At 47.3% G+C, this 25,585-nt stretch overlaps 1 protein-coding gene across 4 annotated transcripts in view; it reads left to right on the top strand.

The window, feature by feature from the left end:
• Arsg (arylsulfatase G) overlaps nt 1–25,585 on the top strand; it is a 127,212-nt gene that overhangs the window by 82,307 nt on the left and 19,320 nt on the right. For 3 of the 4 annotated variants that reach the window (XM_041635649.1, XM_041635650.1, XM_041635652.1), the window contains 5 exons: nt 1,436–1,547; nt 3,903–4,040; nt 9,007–9,203; nt 10,447–10,527; nt 21,625–21,733. In XM_041635649.1, coding sequence (XP_041491583.1) covers nt 1,436–1,547; nt 3,903–4,040; nt 9,007–9,203; nt 10,447–10,527; nt 21,625–21,733 — 637 coding nt within the window. The remainder of the gene's footprint in view (nt 1–1,435; nt 1,548–3,902; nt 4,041–9,006; nt 9,204–10,446; nt 10,528–21,624; nt 21,734–25,585) is intronic. The other variant, XM_041635651.1, reaches the window with a different exon arrangement.

Genomic DNA, 25,585 nt, shown 5'->3' with positions numbered 1-25,585 from the left:
CTCACTGGGACATAAACCACATGCTGGTAGCTGAGGGATCAATGTTCCAACTTAAGGAGTGCAGTACCGAAGAGAAAAACCTTTTCTTTCGTGCTGGCCGAGAATCTGAAGGCTGTGATTGGGCTTTGAGAAAGAAAGAGGAAGAGGCTAGCAGGAAGTGGTAAGGAGCGGCCGTTTTATAGGAAACTACACTAGAGCTATGCTGGGCAGTTTCTGTCTAGCTTCATTGGTAAGAGCTACAGAGCAGGCGGTTCCAGGCAAAGCCGCTGGGGTTCTAGGGTATGAGTCACATGAGAAACTGGTGTGGGATTGTATTTCCTCCATTCCAATCTACCTCCCAACCGTTAGAATCCTGGCTGGCTTAGACACTCTTTGTCTTATTTTCTTTGTTATAAACTATGTATTTACTTTCATTTTGTGTGTGTATACACACATGTGTGCTGTGGCATGCATGTGGTGGTCAGAGGACAACTATAACAGGCTTTCTTTTGGACTGCCAACCAGCTCCCAAATCATGACATGGAGACTTCATATTCATGACGAATGCTCAGCCTTACCTTATGCTTGCCCCACTGACTCTTAGAGCTTAAATTAACCTGTTTCTTCTCATCTATGTTTTACCCCAGGGCTCTTTACCTTTCTTTCATTCTATGTGGCCTTCTCTGTGTCTGGCTGGCTGGTGACTGGCCCTGGGTGTCTCCCTCTCTTTCTTCCTCATTCTCTCTTCCCCTCTCTCTTTTTTTCCTCCTACTTATTCTCTCTGTCCTACAGCCCCTCTTATCCCTTTACTGCCTAGCTATTGGCCATCCAGCTTTTTTTTTTAGACCAATCAGGTGCTTTAGGCAGGCAGAGCAACTCATCTTTGCATGGTTAAACCAGTGTGGCATAAACAAATGTAACCCGTCTTCACATTGTTAAACACATATTCCACAACAGACGACTCTTGGGACTTAGCTCTCTCCTTCTATCATTTAGCTCCAGTGATTGGAGCTTACGTCCTTAGGTTTGTCGGCAAGCACCTTGACCTGCTGAGGCATCTCACCGGCCCCACAGAGAAAGCTTCCCAAGGACAGACTTTTGATCCCTTGAGCTATCAGGCATGCAGCGGCTCTGTCTCTTCTTCTAACCAAGCACTGAACCGCATGTATCACGACCGTGGAGGATGCTAGATGACCAGCGGTTCCTGATACTTCCTCCCCGTCTGGGTTAACTCACATCACAAGACATGCCACAAAGCTAGTCTTACAGCCAGAACCCGGCAAAGTGATTTTCTTTGCATACTTCAAAGGGATATTAATCAAATCCTCTTTTAATTACACCCGCTAGAGCGCTGCAATATTAAATCGCAGGAAATTGAATTTTGTCGTGAGTGTAAGAGGGGCAGGCATGCTGAGAAGCAGAGGGTGGGGGTGCTAACTCATTGCCCCTCTTCTAGGTTTTGATTATTACTTTGGAATCCCATACAGCCATGACATGGGCTGTACTGACACCCCTGGCTACAACTACCCTCCCTGTCCAGCATGTCCCCAGAGCGATGGCCTATGGAGGTAAGAATGTTCAATGCATTGACGGTCAATGCAATGATGGTGGGCTTTAAGTCGAAGTGGAGACTTGAGTTCTAGAATAAATGAGATAGATGGGGACAGTTGAGGCAGCACACGAGATAAAAAAGACATACAGGGCAAAGGTTTTTTATTTATGCCCCAGTGCAAAGATGAGAACTACAGTATTTTTTTTTTTTATGTTGGAATTTTCCAGGATCTCGGAATCGTTTAGCTCACCTGGGGAGAGCCTTGTGCCTGCCAAGATCTCACACAGGTGGAGCCTCCCTCCTTTGCCTGCTGGCTTTACTCCTAGACTACATCCTATTTCTCTGGCCCAGACTTGTGATATGGGGGAAGGTACAAATGGAGAGACAGGGACAGAAAGAGAGAGAGAAAGACAACACACAGAGAGAGAGAAAGATGGGGAAGACAGAGAGAAAGACGCACACACAGATGGAGGGGGAGACACAGAGAGAGAGAGAAAGAGATAAAAGAGATACAGAGACAGAGAGGGAGACATAGGCAGCAAGAGACAGGCAGAAAGGAGAGAGAAGTAGACACACACACACACACAGAAAGAGAGAGAGAGAAGGAGAGAGTCACTAAGCCTTACTGAGGAACAAATTAGCTCGGTCCCCATGCCCCTCCGTCTCAGAGTCTGTGCTGTAGTTATTCCTGAGGCCACAGGTGTCTGAACAGCTTGGAGAATGTCTCAGTTGACTCATTAGATAACATAATAGTTAATATAATAACGGTTTTTAATTGAGAAGTTGTTCCATTCTGGGTACTCCCCACCCTTACCTGTAATCCACGGGACCAATTTGTCTTGCCCAGGTCACACCAGAGATGGCAGGAGATAAGAATCCAGATTTCAGTCTGCGTCTCTTTAAGTCGAGGGCCCATGTCCTTCAGGTTCACTCCTGTGGCTGTTGGACCAGCATTGTGGATGTCATCACCTGGGTACACATGAGACATAAAGCAACAGACCCCCTCCCGGGTGACAGCGTAAAAGGCTGTGTTGTGCTGTGCCACCTTACACAGCTGTGTGTGGCCTAGGTGGTCACATCTGCAACCATTATATGTGGCCCTATAATGGCATGAGATACCTCAACCAATGTCTCCCTTTCTCCCTCCTTATTCTTTCTCTCATCATTAATCTATATTATAATAAAGCAGAATTGAAAGCTTTGGCTTATTGGGTGAGACTTGAAATGGCAGTGGAATTCAATCAAGACAATAAAAAACCTGTAAATTCCAGCAAAAATACAGAATAAGCAAGCCAACATCATAACAACCTTTTAATTTTGTAAAGATTTATTTTATTTTTATGTTTGTGTGTGTACGTGTGTACGTCTGTGTGTCGGTTTGTGCACCTGGGAGCAGGGGCCCACAGAGGCCAGAAGCAGGTGTCAGACTCCTGGAGCTGGAATTACAGGTGGTTTTGAGCCACCTCATGTGGGTGTTGGGAACTGAACTTGGGTCCTCTGTAAGAGCAGCCTTCTTAACTGCTGAACCATCTTTTTTTTTTTTTTTTTTTAAAAAATGCGTTTGGCAATGATTTACCCAGTTTGACGTTACCCTCTGGACTTCTTCGGCTGGTATTACATGCATGGAGGTGTAGTAGAGTTTCAAATTGCCCCCAGCCCTTCTGCGACTGTCCTCGGGAGGACATGTGCGACGCTCCATTACTCTTGTCCTTTCACCTACTTCTTGGTGATGAGCAGGGCAGAGGGATGCCATTTGTCATCCAGGCATCCCCTGTAAGGGGCACAGTGACACCGTGATGGACAAGTCTAAGTCTCCAGGACTAAAGATTGCTCACTCAAGCCCGTGGTCAGGGGAGCTGTGCAGCCAGGAGACAGCAGTCTGTCAGATTCACATCAGCCTTAGGACCTACGCCAAGAATTGAAAACACCCTAGGCCATCTTATATATTCTGCCCTATTATCAGATTCCCCACCTCCCGCATGAAATCCTGGTCACCGACTTAGGACAGTACCCACAGAACCCAGTGTTGCCCACCATACACACGGTCACTGAGGGTGGACAGTGGAGAAAGCCAGCAGCAGTTCTGGTGGGCTACGGGATTAACCTGTTTAGACCTCAGCGTGTCTCGCTGCAAAATGGGAACTGTAATGTCCCAGGCTCATAAGCATCTCGTCAAGTTTTACAGGGTGGTGGGCTCATCCAAGGAGCGTAGACATCTATTCAAAGGGAAGGGAAAAGCTACGACTGAGCTCTTCAGTCCCTTGGGATCAGCTGTTGAGTGTTTTTATCTATGCGTAACGCTGCAGGGAAGCTTTCTGTGATTGTTTAGGGTGTGGAAATGAGTGCCCCCCTCTCTGTGTTTCCCACACAGGAGCCCCGAGAGGGACTGTTACACAGATGTGGCCCTTCCTCTCTATGAAAACCTCGACATCGTGGAGCAGCCTGTGAACCTGAGTGGCCTTGCACGCAAGTATGCGGAAAAGGCAGTGGAGTTCATTGAGCAGGCAAGGTAAGGCCAAGGGCTCTGCTCTCTCCCCTCTCCCACACGCGCCAAGTCCTCCCACTCTGGGCCTGTCAAGGCCAAGGCAGGGTTCCATGCTTCAACAGGCACACATGCGCATGTGTGTCTCCTATATTCTAGCAATGTGAGTGTTCCTAATGAACTCTCTGGTCCTGGGTTAGAAGCCCCTCAAGTATGTACTCAGCCTCCCTGTGGTCTTTGACTGTCCTGGCTTGCTTAGCACAATGGTTGTGGGCATTTTTTCTTCTTCTCCTACTAGAGTGTAAGTTCCTGGAGGGTAGGGCCTAGCCACTACATTCAGGGTACTTACTCAGGGTATTTGTTGAATTCATTTGCTAGCAGGCAGTATGAGTTCCTTTTTGCTGCTACAACAAATGACCACCAAAGTGGTGGCTAAGACCAACTGTAACCATAGGAAGTTCCCCTCAGGTCTGGATGAAAGATGTTTGAAGCCAGTCTTAGAGGGTTAGCATCAAAGTGTGAACAGGGCTCATTCTTTTTGGAGTCTCTTGATTTTTGAGATGGGGTTTCTCGGTGAAGCCCTGGCTGTCCTGGAACTCATTCTATAGACCAGGCTGTCCTTGAGCTCACAGATCCGCCTGCCTCTGCCACCTGAGTGCTGGGACTAAAGGCGTGCGCCATCACTGCCTGACTTTCTTTTAGCTTCTAATGGCTGCTGGCTTTCCTTGGTTTATGGCGATATCATTCTAATCTCTACTTCTGTTGATCCCTTTGTTATTTCTACAGTAGTCAAACGCTCCTACCCTTCCTCTTTTAGACAGTTTCCCGTAGCCAGGGCTGGCCTCTAACTTGCTGTGCAGCTGAGAATGTCCTTGAATTTCTGATCTCCCAAATGCTGGAATGTGCCACCATACCCAGCCTTTTTAAAAAGACACTAGCGATTAATAGTCAATCAGGAACCAGATGTGGTAACACAGTTCAGCACTCAGGAATTCAGGAGGCAGAATTCATGGCTTGCCAAAAAAAAAATTAACCAGGAAGTGTCAAGATGATCTCATCTCAAGATCTTTATCATAGTTATACCTGTAAAGTCCCCTTTGCTGTGGAAGGTAAAGTTCTCCATTTCTAGAGACTAGGCTTAAGGTATGTTTGGGGCTTGTTATCCAGGGTTCCGAATAGGCACATCTATAGGGCCCACAAAGCAGGTCTGAAGAGTTAGCTCAGTGGTTAAGAATACTGGCCGCCCTTCCAGAGGATCCAGGTTCAATTCCCAACACCCACATGCTATCTCACCAGCACCTGTAGCTCCTGTCCCAGGAGATCTTATTCTTCTGGCTTCCAAGGGCACTGCATGTATGTGGTGCAGGGACATACATGCAGGTAAAGCACCCATATGCATAATACAGAATTTAAAGAAAGCAGGCTGAGCACGGGGCAAACAAACCCCATCTCTTATAAACAGTAGCTACTTAGCTCCAGCCATTGATGATGGGTGAGCCTGGAACGTGAGCCTCCGGTATCAGATATTCCCAGTTTCTGGAAGAGACAAGCCTGATCATGCAGACTTAAAATGGCTTCATCTGTGGATGGCTAAGCAGACCAACTCGTGACCGTGCGGGATCCTGCAGTCCTTGCTCAGCCGTGTTGGGCTTTCCTGGAGACAGCATCAAGGAGGGCAGAAGTAGCAGTGAGGTCGTTTCAGTCTTCTGTGTGTGCTCTTCATAACACAGGCTGTAACTTCAAGCCCAGATTTCAGAGTAGCATCCCAGGAGGCTAGGGGTTCTATCTGAATGAGTCCCCAGACTTCTCTGAGAAACACTGTCAGAGGTCTCAGTGTGCTGGTATAGGTGGAACCTTCTGATCTGGAAGGTTGAGCATCTCTCAGCTTCCCGCAGCTGTGAAATGGCCCTCGTTCCCTTTGCCCTGCGACAGGCAAATAGTTCATGGTTGGTGAGGGCCGTTTCCTGTTGTTTTACAGTTTTAGCCTTCTGACAGGAGGGATGGCAGCTGGCTGGGGCTGGGGACTATGTAATTCTTGCTCTGCAGGGGTGGTGGAGCCTGGCACCCATCAGTTAAGGGACTCATTAAGAGACAAATCAATTAATGTTTTCTCCATAGCAAACAAAGAAAATAAGAGTTGACCAATTTTTCAAAATGAGAGGTGTTGAGTTCATTGACTTTTTAACTTCACAGAAGGGTTAATCATAGGGCATGCAGGTTTCTTTAAGATTTGACTTGCCGATTCAGCCATGACTTTCTCACTGAAACAGATAAAGCCCCCTGGATTTGCTCACATCTGTGATGGATAATTTTATGTCAACTTGACACAAGCTAAAATCATCTGAGAGGAGGGAGCCTCAATTAAGAAAATTCCTCTGCAAGATCAGGCCGTAGACAAGCCTGGAGGGCATTTTCTTAATTAGTGATTGATGGCGGAGAACCCAGGCCATTGTGGATGGGACCACCGCTGCCTGGTGGGCCTGGGTGCTGTGGGAAAGCAGGCTGGGGGCTGGAGAGATGGCATCTTCCTTCTCATCCCAGATGCCACCCAGCACAAACAGACAGATTTCTAGATTCAGTTCGAAGACCTATTTTCACCCATGGCCATCCCTATTCCTTTTCCTATATGGATGCTCGTGTGAATAATGGATCTTTAAATTAATGAGCTAACAATCTGTAAGCAGTCAGAGCTAATTTCCCCAGTGATGCCCCTGCCTTGCAGTAGCTACCTGTTCCTCAGGTCTCATGTGATCCTCTTATCTATCTATCTATCTATCTATCTATCTATCTATCTATCTATCTATATCTATGATCTATTTATCTATCCATGTATCTATTATCTATCTATCTATGATCTATTTATCCATGTATCTATCTATCTATTATCTATCTATCTATTATCTATCTGTCTATCTATCTATTTATCTACCTATCTTCTACCTATTCATGTATGTATCATCTGTCTATTTAATTTTTGAGTCAGGGTCTTATATCATATGCTAGCCTTGAACTTGCTATGTAGTCGAGCATGACATTGCAGTTCTGGTCTTCCTGCCTTCAGCCATTGAGTGCTGGCTTACACATGTGCACCACTGTTAGGTTTTAAATTAGAGGACTCTGAAACAGATCACCGGGGAGTAGGAAGCCTATTAGAATAGCTGTTGATGCCATGGACCGAGAGAGAGTTACCTGCAGATGTGAGATGCCCAATGTGGGTGCTAGGGACTGAACCTGGGCCCTCTGTAGGAGAGCTAACTATTCTTACCCACTGAGCCACCTCTCCAGCACCACCCCAGGAAAATCTTACAACATCCCAGCTATATAGGTATTTAACATAGGTCCATAAGCCAAACATATCCTGATAATAAGTCACAGAAAGATTATTTCTAAGCAATTCTGTGGCATACATGTAATTTTTACCATTCATTAAAGATGAGCTGTGTTTGTTTATTTTTACATGAAGATTTAAATCCTCTATGGCATAGAACCTCTTCAGAGTTCATTGATGTTACAGTCCTATAATCTTGTTGAAAATACCACTTCATACAAATATGTAGTACAAAGTGGGAAAAGTATATTTAACACCATTTTAGAAATGATTGGGAAGTCTGTCCTGATGGTAAGCCAAAATCCATCAAGTGATTTAAAAAAGAAAAATAACCCTCAAGTCAGCAACTCGAACAACCCTTTTTCTTTTTCTTTTCCTTTCCTTTTGTTTTTTTGAGATAGGGGTTCTCTTTGTAGCCTCGGCTCTCCTGGAACTCACTCTGTAGACCAGGCTGGCCTCAAGCTCAAGAATCACCTGCCTCTGCACACCTCTGACTAAAGGTGTGTGCCACCACCACCTGGCTCAAACAGCTTTTTTTTAAAAAAAAAATTTATTGTATATATGAGTGTTTGCCTGCATGTATGTATGTGCACCATGCATGTGCAGTACCAGAGGAAGCCAGAAGAGGGCATCAGGGTCAGATGGGGTAGGGTAACGGTAATGGAGGTTTAACTTCAGGCCTTGTATATCAAGCAAACAAACTACCCCTAAGTACATCCCCAGGCCATTTTTTTCTTTTTCATTTTTAGACAAGGGCTCACTAAGTTTCCTAGGCTGGTCTTAAATTCACCTTGTAGCTCAATCAGGCCTTGAACTTGTGACCTTCCTACCTCAATTTTCTAAGTAGGTAGGCCTGCCCCCATGAGACCATGGAGTCTTGGCTAGGAGGCCACCCCAGGTACCTCAAGCTTTTCAACACAAATTATCCAGGTTCAGTATAGAACAGAGCCTTGATCTAAATGTCCCCCATGGTCATACATATCAAGGGATTCCTTGTGGTTATATCTTCTAGAACAGTGGTTCTCAACATATAGGTCATGACCCCTTTTGGGGGGGTCAAATGACCCTTTTACATATTAGATATCCTGGATATCACATATTTATGTTACAATTTTATAACAACAACAAAATGAAAGTTATGAAGTAGCAATGAAATAATTCTATGGTTGGGGGTCACCACAACATGAGGGACTGTATTAAAGGCATTAGAAAGGTTGAGGGCCACCAGAATTAACACAGTGGTCTGGATGCTTGGATTCTGAAGAGCAGCAAAGAGTGCAGGTTTGCTTCTGGCAGATGAGTTGAAATTCACTTTGTCTATTACCAGCTGTACAACCTGAAGGAAGTCCTTAAATTCCTCCATGTTTCTGATTCATTGCCCAAAAGGGACAATGGAAGTTTACCCTGGGGATGGACTTAGGCAACAGTCCTGTGTAATAGCTCTTGCTATCACAGAATGTTATGGTACAGTACTTTTCCAATCAGCTAGCCAGATGACTTCCACTTTGCCTAGAAGACTGTAGACAAATGCATTATGCTTAAACCTGCAGGACAGGTCCTGTGGTGGGGTGGTGGTGTGTTTTCTCTGAGATCAAAAGGAACTGTTGAGACCCTAGACAAGAGAAGCCTCCTGCAGAGCCTCTGAGGTTTCCCATTTTTTTCCAGCACCCATGGAAGACCCTTCCTGCTCTATGTGGGCCTGGCCCACATGCATGTGCCTTTGTCCGTGACTCCCCCATCGGAAAACCCATGGAGCCAAAGGGCGTACCATGCAAGTCTCCGGGAGATGGACAGTCTGGTAGGGCAGATCAAGGACAAAGTTGACCACGTAGCAAAAGAAAACACGCTCCTCTGGTTTACAGGTAAAATAGAAATGCTACCTGAACTGGCTGGAATCTAGTGGATAACTGCACAGGTTCCATGGAGAGCAGAGTCCAGTCATGTGATATCTTTAACAGGGAGGGGCTCGCTGTGAACTTGGAGCCCTGATGATTGTCTAAATGCTGAATATGTTGTCTATTGGGTTCTCCATGATTGAGTCATGGAAAAGGATTTGTACTGATGGAGCATGTGCTTTGCTGGCCCCATAGATGTTGAGTAGGCCTGTAGACTATTCGTACTTGTTAGAGCTATTTCACATTGTGAGCTTGTATAGCCCTTGGCCATCTCCTCTGTGGTCCCAATGAGAGTGGTTACTGCCAGTCATATCTTTAGTCAGGCTCCAGAACTGAGTTAACAATCCCTTTAAAGGGCTCACACATAGCCAGGCGTGCCAATGCACAGCTCTTTATAGAATTCTAGCACTTTAGAGTCTAAAGGCAAGAAGATCTCCAGCTCAAGTCCAGGGTGGGCTGTAGAGTGAATTTGAGCATAGTCTGGGGTGTATACAACAAGATTGTGTCTCAGAAAAATCCAAAAGTGTATGCATATGGGAGGTTGTTACACAGATATTTTATGTCTCAGGTCTCTATGTAGAAGAGTAGTAGTTGCTTTGGATCAAATTAAAACCTGGTTTTTAATATATACTAATGGGAGAATTGAATCGACTCCACTGTATATTGTAAGGTTGAAAGATGTTGTATATGGAGCTCTAGGTACATCAAGGATGCTTAGTGATATGCGTAAGTGCAGTTCTAGGTACATCAAGAACGCTACGTGTGTGGAGTTCTAGGTGCACCAAGGACAGTGGTTGGGCTGATACTAATGACAGTGGTAATGGATTGCTAACCCCACCAAAGTGGGGTGTGGGAGCAGAGGTTAAGGATAGAGCTCATTGGGTCAGAACAAGCCCTCCTTTCTTTTAGAGCCTCGTAGAGATGGGATCACTGAGGCAGTTGTAGCTGGGTGGCAATATGAAAGCCCCACACTTAGGAAGCATAGGAAGTGGGTCCGTGGCTATGCAGGGTAGGGGTAGCCATACACTGACATCCATGCCTACAAGAAACATTTCAAATACAGCGATCAAGTTTGCTCTTCTGTCTGAGTGATCATGTTTGTCTTTCTGTCTGATCCCTGCTGTGCACAGGGTTCTGACCAGAGAGGGGTTCAGAAAACGTGTCCCCAGAGACCTACTGACCATCTCCTGTTCCTTTTTCTGATTTCTAGGAGACAATGGCCCATGGGCTCAGAAGTGTGAGCTGGCAGGCAGCGTGGGTCCCTTCTTTGGACTGTGGCAAACCCATCAAGGTATTAGAGAAACCCATTCAGTGGGGTCATGTCTCTCTTGGGAAGCTGAGTGCTGGCTGGGTGTGGGGTTTTGTCTTGGGGACAACTGACTTGTGTCCTGGCCTTCAGGACACTGTTATGAACCAGGGACATAGTGGCTCACCAGTCACCAACTCTTAGAGAAGAAACACATTGGGATGGAGAGAAACTGTGTGTTCATTATGGGCCATCTCTTTCCGTCCCTAAAAGGACCAGCCTTCATCCTGACAAACTAGTCCATAAACTGTCCAGTCAATATGATTTGCCTTCATTCATTCTGTTGCCTGTGTTTTCTTCCTCTGTCCATTCTCTTCTCTTCCCCACCCTTCACATCATCCATTCAAGAAATTCTTAGCATACAGCTCTGTAAAGCTGGGGTTTGTCGTTGCTGTTGTTTTGTTTGACAGGGTCTCACACTGTAGCCCTGGCTGGCTTAGAACTCACTATGTAGCCCTGGAAGGCCTCAAATTCACCGAGATTCTCCTGCCTCTGCTTCTGGAAAGGTGCTTTAAATGTGTGTGCCGCTATACCTGGTCCTCTGCAAGGCTATTATATCTGTCGTCTCTAAACCTCGGGATAGTGAAAGGTAACTAGCAATGGCGTCTTTTATAGAAGAACCCCAAAGGAATTGAGTCACTTGCCCCAAGGTCACGCAGTTGGTGAGAAGACATCAGGCTGGCCAATGTAGTCAAAGTTGGTGCTATCCCGCATACCCAATCATACCCAATGGCCCCCTACAGCCGTTGCTGGCTCTGTGTAAACACACTTGAGCCTGGAGCTCAGTTCCCATCTGCTCTGGAAAAGTTCTCAGCAAGGAAGGATCTTAGGTTCTGAGGGAGCAGCCACACTGGGGACAGGTATGTGGGGAAAGGTTTGCAAAGTTCCTTGTGCCTTTTGATGCACAGCCTCCTCCTGGAAGCGTTTGTTTTGGGGAGCTAATTAGCCAAGGGAACAGCATGTATACATGATGCTTGTCACAGAAGGTTAAAGAGCTAGCCAGATACACTTCAAGTACTCAGTTGAGGGGCGTGTTTGAAGGAGTTAACCATTTAGAGGGACACCAAAGAGTCCGTGGACTGATGGGCATTTGCTGGCTTGGAAATACTTACAGGAAATATTTCTCAGCGAATGAAACAAGCTATAAAATCATATGCAATGTCTGTGCATGTATTTTAGGTAACTATGTGCTCTCCAAAGTATAGCTTCATTATATAAAAGTAAGCTTATGACTTAGAAAAATCTTGAATGAGGTAACAAAACTACTGGGTTTAAAAGGGAGTTTACATGTGATTCCCATCCCTCCCTCCCATGGCAAACTGTTGTTTCATAAAGATGTCAAAGAGGGATTGAAGGTTTAGCTCAGTGGTAGATTGCTTGCTCAGCACATGTGAGTTTGACATACAGCATTAAAAATATTAAACCTGTAGAAACTGGAGTGGGGATGTAGCTCAGTCAATAGGGTGCTCACCTAGCATGTAGCTCAGTCAGTAGGGTGCTTGCCTAGCGTGTAGCTTGGTCAATAAGGTGCTCGCCTAGAGTGTAGCTCAGTCAGTAGGTTGCTTGCCTAGTGTGTAGCTCAGTCAGTAGGGTGCTTGTCCAGTGTGTAGTTTGGTCAGTAGGATGCTTACCTAGCGTGTAGCTTGGTCCTTTCTTCAGTCCCCAGCATCACATGAACCAAGTGTGGTGGCAGATGCCTGTAGTCTCAGCACTCAGAAGTGGAGGCAGGGGGATCCGAAGATCATGCTCACCCTTGTCTATATAGTAAGTTCTAGGCCGGCTGGGCTAGGTGAGACACTGTCTCAAAACAACACTAAAAACAAGCCCAGTCCTGCCCTTCCTTCCTTTTCTGAGCACTTGTCGAGTACCTGCTGTTTCCTGTTCTTCCTATTCGTTGAGCATCTATTGTATGCCAGGAGCAGTACTTGTTTTCCAGGGATACAAAGACAAACAAGACCTCTGAGCTGAAGGAATCATGGTCTATAGTACTACTTCTCAGGCTGGGTTGTGTAGACACAACAAGAGCCTATGGGGATCTTGCTGAAAGGAAGTTTCTACTCAAGAGGTCGTCAATTGCTGACTGTGGCTTTGCATTCTTGTGGTACCCCAGGACATTGCTGATATCACTGGTCACTTGGAGAACCATCAGCCTAGAATATTGTTGTCTATGATACCCAAGTCTGTTGCTTCTTTCTCTGGACCTGTGGTTCCCCGAGTTGGGCATGGTGGTGCAATGGTTTTTAATTTCAGTACTCAGGAGACTGAGGCAGAAGGATTGCCACCAGGTGGAGACCAAGCTGGGCTCCATAGTGAGTTCAGAGTCAGCCTGGGCTATGTAGGCAGACTGTGTTATTCGTGCCAAAACAAATAACAACCACAACATGAAAAAAATGCCTTGGTTCCCGGTGTGACTTACAAGAAGATGGTTCCTAGCAGCAAGTGTGTACTCCTCCTCTGTGTGTGTGTTTTCTGTGAACCCCAGCTGACCTTGAACCCTCAGGCTCCTCCTGCTTTTAGCCCCGCGACTGCTGAGATCACAGGCACGTGCTAGCCTATCCAGTAAGCCAAGCATCATTCACAAGAGGAGCAGACTTAGGATCTTCAACATTCAAAGAATCCCAGAGTTAGAAGAGAACTTGAAGCCTGCACTCCTACTCACTTCCTAGTAGGACGGGGAGGCTTTGCCCCAGGTCAGCTGGTGATGGGCGAGGGTCAGATGATCTGGGCTTATACCACACGGTGCACGTGATTGTAGCTGCCCCCACCTTTCAAAACCTGATCATTGCTTAACTGTCTGGAAAATCCTGTGTTGTTTCTCTGAACTCCGTGGTTGTCAAGGTAAACATCACCATTAGCCCCCACCCCGACCCCGTGACCATCTGAATTGTTCTGCATCAGTGGGAGGAGGGGTGGGGAGATAAAGAGGCCTATGGTCTTGGAAACTCGCTTGGGCTTGAATCGCAACTCAGCTACGTAATAGGGGCTGGAAACTTAGTTCTTCTGTGTTGGAAGGTGATAAACCCTCTTCATTGCAGGATGAGCAGGGTCACAAGGAGTCATTTAACAGACACCCACCCTGGAGCGTGTGACTTCTACCACTAACCCCCGTGAGACTCTGTTTCTTTATTCATAGCAGAAGCAACCTGGGCATCCTTCTCCAAAGGGAGAACTAGGTTTAGACTGGAACAAGGCCTGGGAAGGACTTTCTTACAAAAGTGCCAGACAGACAACCCATGGCTGACCTCTGAGTGTCCTGAGCTCTTGTCTTGGGAAATTGCTCAGGGTTGGGGCTGTTAATGCTACTTTGGGCAAGACTTTCTGATAACTTTGGTGACTTGCTGCGGTATCCCCGGGCATAAAACTTGAGCTGGTGGTGGGGTGGTGGCTGAGTGCCACTCTCTTGTTTCCAGAGGTCTCAAAGTAAATTTTGTTGGGAAACTCTGTAAAACTGACCACTCCCTCCCCCACACTCCTCTGGGCTTTCTGTACAGGATTCCACAGCTTCCTCTTCCTCGCTTCCTGGAACGCTGCAGGGAACTGACTCTAGGAAGCCAGGCGTAAGCCTTCCTGCAGCTGGAAGGGAGTTAGGTCTGTGAGTGATGAGGGTTGAGTCTCTTTGGACCACCTGTTCCTCCTGATCTAGGTTTCCTAGGAAACCCACACAGACCTGTAAGGCCATTCTCAAGAGCCCATAATAGAGAAAAGACAATGTTTTCGCGACGGAGTAGGACAAACAGTCCTGGGAGGCCTGCTTCCTTCTCCCCGAGCCAGCTTGCTATGTCAAGCCACGTGCTCTCTTCCCCCGTTCCCAGGGCCCCCTCCTCATCTTCCCTTTCCTCTCTTGGCTAGTCTGGCCAGCTCAGCTAATGAGATGAGGCAGTGTCTCCTGGAGTCATCTTTTTACCCTGTGCTAGAGTGAGGATGCTCTACTTGGCGTGGTTCCTGCCATCTTGGGATGAGGGGAAACTGAACAGGGGTGTGTGTGTGTGTGTGTGTGTGTGTGTGTGTGTGTGCGGATACAAATCAGGCTTACCTTACTGCAAGTTCCCAGACTCCCGCACCTGCCTGTGCAAGAATCCTGACTGCCAGCCTATCACATCTCCTTCCTGACTCTGGACCTGGCTCGCACCAGCGTCAGAATCTACACCTTGGTGTCCCCCCCCCCCCCCCCCCATCTGACTGCTCCTCTGTCTGGAAAATCTTCCCTTGTTTTATTTGAAGAACAGAAGTGTTCCTTCCTCTCCCTTGGTGATGAGAAAACATTCTGCTAACTTGGCATCATCTGCACTTCTAAGAGACCTTGCTTGTCTGTAATCTGACCCTATCAGGCTGTTGCGTAACCCTCCCACTGGGACACAGATCTCTCTGCAGCCTGGGCCCCCTCTCCAGTGTGGGATTAAAGAGAAGGTGGGGGAAAGGTCAGAGATACTGTGTGTGTGAGCTGGTAGAGTTGGGACAAGGAATGTTAGCTGCTGGGTCCGGTCAGGGTAGGGCTTTTGGTAGGAACCCTGTGGAAGCTGAAGCTTGTCTTTCCCCAGCCTTTGGACACTGGCGTGGTTGAATATTCCTGTTGTCATGCTTCAAACCACCTCAGTCCGGCCACAGTTCTGGGTCCCACTGAAGCCTGGCTTCTCTCTGCTTTTAGGAAACTAGTATTCTATGGGTATCCTAGGCCAAGGATAAGTATTTATATTTAGGAAGGAAGCTCGCTTTTCTGGAAGGTTGTATAGGATGTCCTTCAGTGCGCTTTTCCAGGAATTGCACACGGAAATGCCAGTTTCGGACAAGCAAGCCAGATAAAGGGATACACAGTGGCACCTGTCAGCCACAGGCAGAGATCTGGCAAGCTGACCTTGTCCATGCTGCTCCAGATTATTTAAGAAGGAGAATGTTAGATATCCCAGCCCCTCCGAGGGCTGCTACATTCGTGTGCCAGCCACCAGGCGGGACCCCTGACGAGGGTTTCCATCTGTAGGGATCTTGAGTTTTTCTTTGCCCACACCGGTGGCAGGTGCTGTGCCAAAGTGCCTTGCTCGGGACTTTATATCCGTGATCTTATATAAGTGTTCTTGCAGCCCTGTGAGGGAAGTGTAGTCATTTTCTACTTTGTGGCTGAGAGATGGAGATCAAGGGAGCTCATGAATTCTGCCCAAGACTGTCTGGTTAAAGGAGTAGCTCTGGAGTCGCCCTACCCCTAATTGGACTTGGCTTTGTCCGGTTCTAAAGGTGTCCTCACCCCTCAGTTCATACTTCTCAAATTCTGGTTCTTAGATCATCGCTGGCATTAGAATCATCAACCTCATCTTCTGGAGGAAGAACCCAGGAATTGAAATGTTTGAAAAAAAAATCTTTTATATTTTGAGTATGTGTGTGCCTCTGTAGTACTAGGTGCACAGGTGGAAGTCACATGATAACTTGCAGGAGGCAGTGCTCTCCTCCTGCCATATGAATCCTGGGGATTGACTGCATTAGACTTGGCTACCATCGCCCTTAGCCACCGAGCTAGCTCTTGAGCTTCTGTGTGAAAATCCTTTGAACTGACACAGCGTGTGTGTTGGAAGTCAGAAGACGACCTTCAGGAGTTGGTTCTTTCCTTCCTTCCACCGTGTGGGTCGCAGGGATAGAACTCAGGTCGTCAGGAGTGTGGGCAAGCATCCCTGACCTCTGAGCCATCTCACTGGCTCAGGAATCCAAGTTTGCCCGAGCTCTTGTCTGGCAATGCTATCGTGTGCAGGGGTGGGCACACCTCTCGCTGAGCTGCTTGCCCTCCTGACTCAGTGAGACATGGCCACCACGGAGCTCTTTTCCAAGAAAGCCTGCTTGCGATCCCTAGGCGTAGGCAGCGGGGAGTGTTGGTCGGCTTGCCCCTGCCGTGATACACCACGGAATGTCACTTCACTTCCGAGGCCAGGGAGGGAAGAACAAGAAAGCAAATTTATGAATCATGGTTCTGTTTATGTTTTGGTTGCTGAGGCTAAATATTTATTGCTTCAAGTAAGAGGCTCCGCTTTAATTAGAATCATAACTAACCACAAATGCATTGAAATACATTGTCGGGGTCATAGACAAGCATCTCCGGACAGAAAGCCAAATACAGCTCACACTTTTAAATGTCCCACGGCCACAGGTCGAAGTAGTAAAGCTTATCTAAATTAACAGCTAGCTTTTGGAATCGAAAAGTGCTTAGAAGTTTTTATGGACTTCTTTTTCTTGCTGTGACTTATCAGGTCACGTTCTCGTGCTGCTGTGGCAGAAGGGATAAAGGTGTGGTCCGCTTAAAGCACACAAGCCTGGGGAGATGGCTCAGTCAGTAAAGTGCATGCCTTGCAAACACGAGGACCTGGATTATCCTAGGACCTATGTTAAAAAGCTGTACCCGATGGTTCATCTCAGTGCCTGGGAGCCAGAGACAAGTGGGGCCCTGAAGCTTGTACCTCTCTATATTACCTTCCGAGTTCCAGGTCAAGTGAGAGACCCTGTCTGAGAAAGCAAGGTTTACGATGCCGGAGGAAGATACCCAAGGCTGACCTTGAACTGCTAACCACCTCTTAAAGGCTTTAAAGTTGAGCCAGTGGGGAGGCAGAGGGAGGTCATCTGACCTGGGTCTTCAAATCTGAGGAGTTGCCTGCTGTGTGGTTAGAACACAGGCTGTTCTGGGAAAATGAATGGTCTTCGGGGCAGTCTCTTCTACCCGGTCTAAGCTGGGCCTGGAGCTGCTGATGAGGTCTGAGAGCCTGGTCCAAGTGTGGGAACCAGAAAGTCAGCCAGCTCTTCAAGGAGCGGCAGGGCAGTGTGGGGGTGTGCATCACTGCAGCGCACCTAAGGCCGTGGGGTACGATGGGCAGGTGCTACGGGTTGTTGCTGAGTACAGAGCAGGGTCAGATCTTGCTCTTTGCCCCCTCTTCCACGTGGTCCAGCCAGCGGCCTGGTCACAGATGGCATGCCAGTGTGGCCCTGTTTTGGAGAACACAAAGGACAAGGGAAGATGTCACAAAGAGTGAAAGGTCCGGGAGACAGAGGAAAAACCTGGGCGGTGACCGTACTTGTCCGACTCCCAGGCGATTAAATTAGGTAAGGAGAGTGAAGTCCCAGTCATGACTTCCTCTCTTCCTGACCTCCTCAAGATTTTAGGCCAACAAAAACTCAGTAGCTTGGCCTCCCCTGCTTCCGCCACAGCCAAAAAGTCTTTGCTTCCTGAAAATTCCCAGGTCCCCAGCATGATCAGGAAACAGTCCAGGTTTTACTAATTAAGTCAGATGTGAAAGGGGGAGAAATGGGTCACAGGTCAAGTCTACTGAGGGATTAATTAATTAATTAATTAATTAATCAATTTTGAGAAAGTGTTTCTCTCTAACCCAGTCCGGCTTGGATTCCATTATCTATTCCAGGCCGGCCTTGAACTTGGAGTGATCTTTGCCTCTCAGATTTCCAAATGCTGGGTTTACAGGCACAAGCCATTGTGCCTGGTAGATTCTCTCCCTTGTTTGGACATTACATCCTCTCAACGAGAGAAGGCTGCTTAGCTTCCCTGGGCCTCAAAAGCAAAACCAAACCAAGCCAAAACCAAAACCAAAAGTTGATCTCTGGCCTCCCACCTGTCCTCGTATACACGGACCTACATCCCCACACCGACCTCGACGTATGAACACTCACATACAAAAAAAATAAAAACAAAACAAAAGCACATAAGCTACATTTGGCTTTGAAGTGTATCGTGTTTGATTCTTGCCTAGGAATGAGTCCTGCCCAAGTTAACGTTACTGGGAGAGCTTCCTAAGACCTTGGTGTGCTGCCTTCCCCGCTGTCAGGCCAGCCAATCACAGCCTCTAGGGAAGGGCTTTGCCGTGTGGTTTTAAAGGAACCCACCATAATTCTGACATGCATTCAGGATGTGAATGGCTATGATTCTGGATTTAATATTTAACTCAGCCAGGGCTGGTGGCACATTCCTGTTATCCCAGCTACTCAGGAGATTTGACAAATTGAGAGTAGCCTGGGCTGCGTAGTGAATTCAAGGCATTTTCATGAGACCTGGTTTCAAAAATAAAAATAAAAAGAAGGAGCGAGGCTTGTGGATATAACTCAAACTCAGTGGTCAAGTACTTTCTAGCATAGCAAACTCCCCCAAAGTCAGACCTCAGGACTGAGACTATTACTTAACCCCTTTGAGCTTTTCACTTTTCCCTATTAGAAAAAAACGGGAGCATAGTATGTAGCGCAAAAGTTTGCCATACAAGGGCTGGGGAGACGGCTCAGCTGATAAATATGTTTGCAGCCAAACCTAAACACCTAAGTTTGATCCTCAGGACACACCTGATAAAGAATAGAACCAACTCCCAGAAGTGGTCCTCTGACCTCCACATGCAACCTTGCTGTGAGCATACACTGGTACACACACACACACACACAAATAAATGTGCAAAAGAATGTCATCCAAATCCAATGAAATAACGCAGGAAAGTACTTAGTCACATGCTTAGTTTGGTGCTTGGTAAAAAGGCTCCATTAATAGACAGTGTTATTGTTAGCGTTATTATTATCTTCAGCTTGGAATGGGGAATAAAATAGCTGCCGAGAGGCAGTTATTCTGGACTCTGTTCTTACTAGTAAAGATAAACCACACACACTCAAATGGTTGAATAAGCACAGATAGCTCGCACCCCGCCCCTCAGAAGGCCGATGGAAGATACTGGAGAGACCTTTCTCCACTCCAAGCAGGGCTGGTGAGAAACTGGGGTTTGTCCGTGTTGCTGGTGATAAAATGTTTAGTTTTGTAATGGCTTGCTCAAGCTTGGGATTCAAGCTAAATTCCTTTCGCATACAAATGCTGTGGAACTGGGGTCATATACAAGGCTGGAGTAAGTACTCATGTCTTTCAGTTAAAACTAGAACCTTAGGTCAACTGGACTGGCTGAGTAGCTCCGCCCACATGGTCATATTGAGGGGCCTCTATGGGCGGATCCTGACTCAGTTGCTGAACTTTCCAATGTGTTGCCAGATCCCTTTGCTGCCGGCACAGCCCCTTCTAAGCCCTCCAGCTTCTGACCCTTTACTGAAAGATGACAAACACAACGAAACCGTTTCCACTGAGAATCCCCGGGGGAGGTCAGCCACCTGCAAAAGAGCTGCCCACAGTCTCACAGAAACAGGTGTCCCTTTTGCTTGTCACAGAGTTGAGCCACAGCGCCTGCCTTCTGGGTGGAGATAGCGATTTACTTCTTAGATCCGAAGCCTTGGCCTGGCTTTAGCATCTGGCCTCAAAGGTTAATGAGCGGGCTCTTTGAATGTCATGCGCCATGGGCTGTCTATAAAAGGGCCCTGTCTTTCCACCCACTCATACCAAAAGCATCCATGCAAATGTTCCTCCCAGCGCTGGAAAGACCCCCAGACTCCCAAGCACATGTCTGCGCTCCGACTCGTTGCTATTCGGCCGTAAGCGGAAGCATGCCGCGCCTCCTGAACCCACGTGGAAACGCGTTTTGTGCTCTGCCACAGTAACGGATTTTCTGTTCCACGTGTGTGGAGGGGTCTTGTTCTGTGTGTGTTTTAGGGGAGAGAAGGCTTCGGTGGAAAGTGTGCACTTGAGACATTCTGGATTAGATCAAAGACCTTTCCAGTCTGTAGTGACTGAATTTAGTTGGTCGTCTTGAGCCCGACACGCTTGAACGTAAACAGCCCATAGGGTGGGAGCTGTTTTGTGTTTTCCTTCTTCTGTCAACACTTGGGGGACTCCAGAGCTCCTTGTGTGCTGGTCCCAGGAATTTGGAGCACTTCCGGTCTGGTGTATTGAGCCAGGGACATCAAAGGTTCGGTCTGTGGCAGTGAGAGCACAGAGGGAGGAAGCCTTCATCCTGGTCGCCTCGCCTCCCCACCCGTGATTGCTTTTATTATTTACACCAGCCAAACTCGGGGAAGTTGCATGACCACAGTGTGTGTGTGAGCCACATACAGCGCTTGCCTTGGAAGAACTTCTTACACGCGAACCTTGTGGAATCCCTGGCCTCTGGCTCAACTGGGGATGAGGGTAGGGTGTGTGTGTGTGTGTAGGAGTGGCGGAGCCCGTCATGGTTAATTCAATGCAACATGTGTATTCAGGATGTTTTCTTAAAACATGACCTCATCTCTTCCAGCCCACGGACTGTCTATTGGTGGTCACTTTTAACTTGACTACAAAAATAATGTCTCCCATTACCAATGTGACAGTTCCGAGAGTGCACATGGGCTGTTCTTACCTCCCCGCCCCCCCCCCCCCCCCAGAGGCAAACACTCGGGAAGATGACTGATACTGTTTCATCAGGACCCATTAATTCAAGGAAAAACAAAGCAAACCCAAATCAATCCACACGAGATCAGTCAGGCACGGGGTAGTTTGAACAGCTGAGGAAGCCCCCTCTTCCAAAGAACTTTAGTTTTTCTTTAATTGTTTTTCGGCTCTGGAAATTGAACCAAGGGCTTCGTAATGGGGGATGTGTGAACAACTTGGAGGGGTCTGTGCTCACTTTCCGTTCATCAGACAGGCAGATGATCAACTGGAGGACAAATTCATTGATTCAACAAAGATGCTTCAAGCGCCTAGGATGTCTTGAGTCTTGTAGTGCAGGGACACGTGAGAAGTAAAGGATAAAATGAAAGTTTCTTTCTTTTTTTTGGCTTTTCAAGACAGGGGTTTCTCTGCAGCTTTGGCATTTGTCCTGTTGTCCTGGAACTAGCTCTTGTAGACCAGATTGGCGTCGAACTCACAGAGATCCGCCTGTCTTTGCCTCCTGAGTGCTGGGATTAAAGGCATGCACCACCGCCGCCCAGCTAAAAATAAAAGTTTAAAGTGGGGACTGTCACAAGAGCAACAGGGCTCTGTCTATATATGTTAAGTCCAGTAAAATCAAAACATGTACGGAAAGTTTTTAACTAGTTGGGGGACAAATAGCTGGGCAGTAAAATATTTTATTTTTTTATAAAAAGCCAGTTCCTTGTTGAAATTGTTGGACCCCCTTGGAGAGGTACTGTTCTCCCACAGGCTAACTCTTAGCTGACAAAGAAATCTCGAGTTACTAATAGTCATGAAACAACTGCTTCTTCTCATAGGCGGAAGTTCAGCCAAGCAGACCACCTGGGAAGGTGGGCATCGTGTTCCAGCACTGGCTTACTGGCCTGGCAGAATTCCAGCCAATGTCACAAGCACTGCCTTGCTAAGGTAGGAGATCTGCATGGGTTTAGCTGTGGGAGTGTAGAGCCAGAGCTGATGGGGACACGTGGGTGGCTGAAGATCCTGGAAGAATAATTGCTCGCTGGTTTACCTGTGTTAGCCAGGGATTCTACATACGCCTGCGCTCTGATAGCAGCTGTGTGGATGGGTCTATACAGCAATTCCTTATGGAATTGCAGAACTGCAGAGGTCCTGAGCTTTCCCTTGGGGATGAGAGTTGAGTAAACAAGGGGCCTTGCTGGTCCCTAGCCCTCGGCATTAGTTCTTAGCAGTGTGTGCTGAAGAGAAAAGCAGGCAAAGATGGCGGTCACAGTGAAGGTCCTGTAAACTCTAATTATTCGCCCCTGGGATTAGGGTAGATATCCTAGGTGACTCAGAAAACCTTTACATCACTGGTGTACCCAAGATGAGGTACAGACAGCTGAATGTCCTGGAGGCCAGGAAGGAGACAGAGGGCCCCAGTGGACCAAGAGGGAAAGAATGAATCCTTAGATGAGGATGTCATGCATGCAGCCTCCAGTCATAGGGCCTCTAGAAACATCGTTCATCTGGAGCACTGTGTGTGTACATCACTCCCCTGTGTGTACATCTCTCCACCGTGTGTACATCTCTCCCCTGTGTGTACATCTCTCCCCTGTGTGTACATCTCTCCCCTGTGTGTACATCTCTCCACTGTGTGTACATCTCTCCACCGTGTGTACATCTCTCCACCATGTGTACATCTCTCCACCGTGTGTACATCTCTCCCCTGTGTGTACATCTCTCCACCATGTGTATATCTCTCCACCAAGTGTGTGACATCTCTCCATTGTATTAAGGCAAATGGATAAGGGTGGTTTCTTGGCAGAAAATCTGGCTGTGAAGGATCTCTGGGACATTGCCATGGAAACTAAGGAACCCTGACTTATAGCTGGGATCCCTTACATAGTCATTAGAAAAGTATTTATTTATATATTTGGTGTATGTCTGTACATGCATGTGTATAGAGAGGTCAGAAGTTAGTCATTGGAGTCATTTTCTGAAGCCATCCAGCTTGTGTTTTGTTCTGTGATTTTCAAGATTTGCATGTGTGAGAGTGCTCTGCCTGCCTTCGCGCCTTTCATGTTTTCCATGTACGTACAGTGTTGTGGAGGCCAGAAGATGACATCAGATCTGATCTCCTAGAACTGGAGTTACAGGCAGTTGTGAGCCATCATGTGGGGGCTGGGACCTGAGTGCAGGTCATTTGTAAGAGCAGTGAGCGCTCTTAACCACTGAGCCCTTTCTCTAGCTCCTCCCCTTTCTCTTTGAGACAGGGTCTCACTATAATCTGGAGGTTCAATGATTTGGTTAGGTTACCTAGCCAGCAAGCCCCAGGGATGCTTCTGTCTTCGCTTACCCATCACTGAGAATCCGAGTGCAGGCTGCTATACCCAACTTTTTACATGGCTGCTGGGAATCGAACTCAGGTCTTCACACTTTAGTGGCCAGCACTTTACCAACTGCACCATCTCCCAAGCCCAACTTCTTATTGATCCAGCTGGATCATTCCTGTCTGGTTCTGCCTTGGATTTACCAACACAGCAGTCACCACAGATGTGCTTATGTGTTCTGAGTGGTACTGTTTGCCTGGCTAAGGGGTTCTTTGGCACCAACCTGATAGGTTCTGGCAGGAGAACAGTGCCAACTTGGGGAAAACAAGCATCAGCCGCACCCTCTGACATCTCCAGATCCAGCGGGAAGAAAGGGCTGAAACCGCAGCCAGGGACAGGAGGGGTGGCAGTTCTGACAGCCACAGAAATGGGCCAGTAGGCATCACCCCTGCCAGGCCTCCGGTGCCTCAAGGGTGGCGGGTCATCCCTGTGCTATCAGGAGGGCGCAGTGTGCAGTTCGAGGGAGCCAGCAGGTTTGATAACAACCACGCAGCTTGGAATCTGTGATGCCAGGCTGGCTGGAAGAAGGCCAGGAGGGCTGCTTTTGTAGATGTGACTTGGGCAGGTCTGGGTTGCTTTTCAAGGGCTGGGGGCAAGTGCTGGGCTACACATGCACAATTAGCTCCATCGACTCTGCAGGCCTTGGTTTTCCAGTGCTGTGTTTTTATCTGAGAACGGTGTGTGTACCTGCCACCAGCTCCTGCACCGCTATGAACTACCATCTCATTGACAGTCAGGAGACAGTGACTGGGGCTGTAGTTTGGAGACTAAAGAGAGTTCTTGGCATAGATAGATAGCACTTTTCTGGGGGCCTCCAGTATTTTATCAGAAGAAAACAAGAGGAGCCTCTCAGGGTATTTTTGGTGTGAAGTTAGTCTGATGGCAGTCGGGGTTTCTCTCTCCTGTTCTTCTCCCATGTCAATCATGCAGGTGACTGGGTGGGGCTTCTTTCTGCCTTTTTCCTGTGGCCCCCTCATGTCAGCCCCGAGGGGAACATGATTTTGATCCATGTTCTCGAACGCAGTGCTCCCGTTTCATTTCATGGGAGTCCAAGCTTGTTACCTAGTTTTAGCACTTTTTCTTTGAGGAGCAAGACCTTCTACAGTGGGGCTCACTTCTCTGTGGCCAGGGTTCTTTCAGCTTCTATTCAAACAGCCCACGAAATGGTGGCATCTTAAAGTGGTCAAGTTGACCTACACGCTGTCATGAATACAGAAAAGTTTTAAAGACAGTTTCCAGGGAGATATGTGCAGGAAGTGACGAGGGGGCTCAGCTTACAAGGTGCTTGCTGCTAAACCTGGTGAACTGAGTTCCATCCCGGTTCCCACACGGGGCGGTAGGAGAGAGCTGACTTCTGTAAGTTGCCCTCTGACCTCTCCATGCACACTGTAGTGCTGGTGTGCCCCCCACATAATACAATAAACAAATAGACATAATAAAAATTTAATTGAAAAAGAATGTGCTGGGAATGGGCTAGAGAGATCGCTCAGTGGTTAAGAGCACTGGCTGCTCTTCCAGAGGACCTGAGGTCAATTACCAGCAACCACATGGTAACTCACAACCATCTCTAACAGGATCTGATGCCCTCTTCTGGCATAAAGTTGTACATGCAGACAGAGCATTCATATACATAAAAGAAAAAAAAAGAATGGGCTGGGGGCATTTAGCAAACCTCATTGGCTATCTTTTAGAGGCACCCAGTGTTAATATTTGGATGTGTGCCCCAGTGGTATAATGATATTTTAGAAAGAGCTTGCACACGACTGCCCCTCAAAGCCTGAAGACATGATTACCAAATGAAGACAATCCATTATTATTTTTTTATATTTATTTATTGTGTGTACAGTGTTCTGTCTGCATGTATGCCTGCAGGCCAGAAGAGGGTGCCAGACCTCATTACAGGTGGTGGTGAGTAACCTTGTTGTTGCTGGGAATTAAACTCAGGACCCGGAAAGAGCAGTCAGTGCTCTTAACCGCTGAGCCATCTCTCCAGCCCGACAACCCATTATTAAACAAATATTTTATTGCTGGTTGGTGAAGCGTTGCCCTGGAGACTAGGGAAGTAGTCATGAGCAGGTCAGCTTGGAAGGTCTTGATTTTGAGGAGTCAACTTTCCTTCAGAAGAATGGCTTTGGAGGCAAGTAGAAAAGTTGTGATACTTTTACCCTACAATTCTAGTGAAGGGTTTTCCAAACTTAACATTGTGTATTTTGAGCCAGGTAATTCTTTGCTGTGTGTGTGTGGGGGGGGGGGGGTCTGTCCTATGCATTGTGGGATGTTTAGCACAATGCCTGGCTTCTTCCTGGCAACTGTTTATGACAACCAAGGTTTCCCCAGGCAGTGCCTCATGTCCCCTGGAAGGGCAAAAAACAAAAAAACAAAAAAAACAAAAAACAAAACAACAACAACAAAACACTAGTTGAGAACC

The sequence above is a fragment of the Microtus oregoni genome, unplaced genomic scaffold, assembly GCF_018167655.1.
Source record: "Microtus oregoni isolate MIOR12 unplaced genomic scaffold, Mior012 000048F_ref0000485, whole genome shotgun sequence".
Taxonomy (NCBI): domain Eukaryota; kingdom Metazoa; phylum Chordata; class Mammalia; order Rodentia; family Cricetidae; genus Microtus; species Microtus oregoni.
Note: the sequence above shows the minus strand (reverse complement) of the source record. Positions and strands in the feature narration are given on the sequence as shown.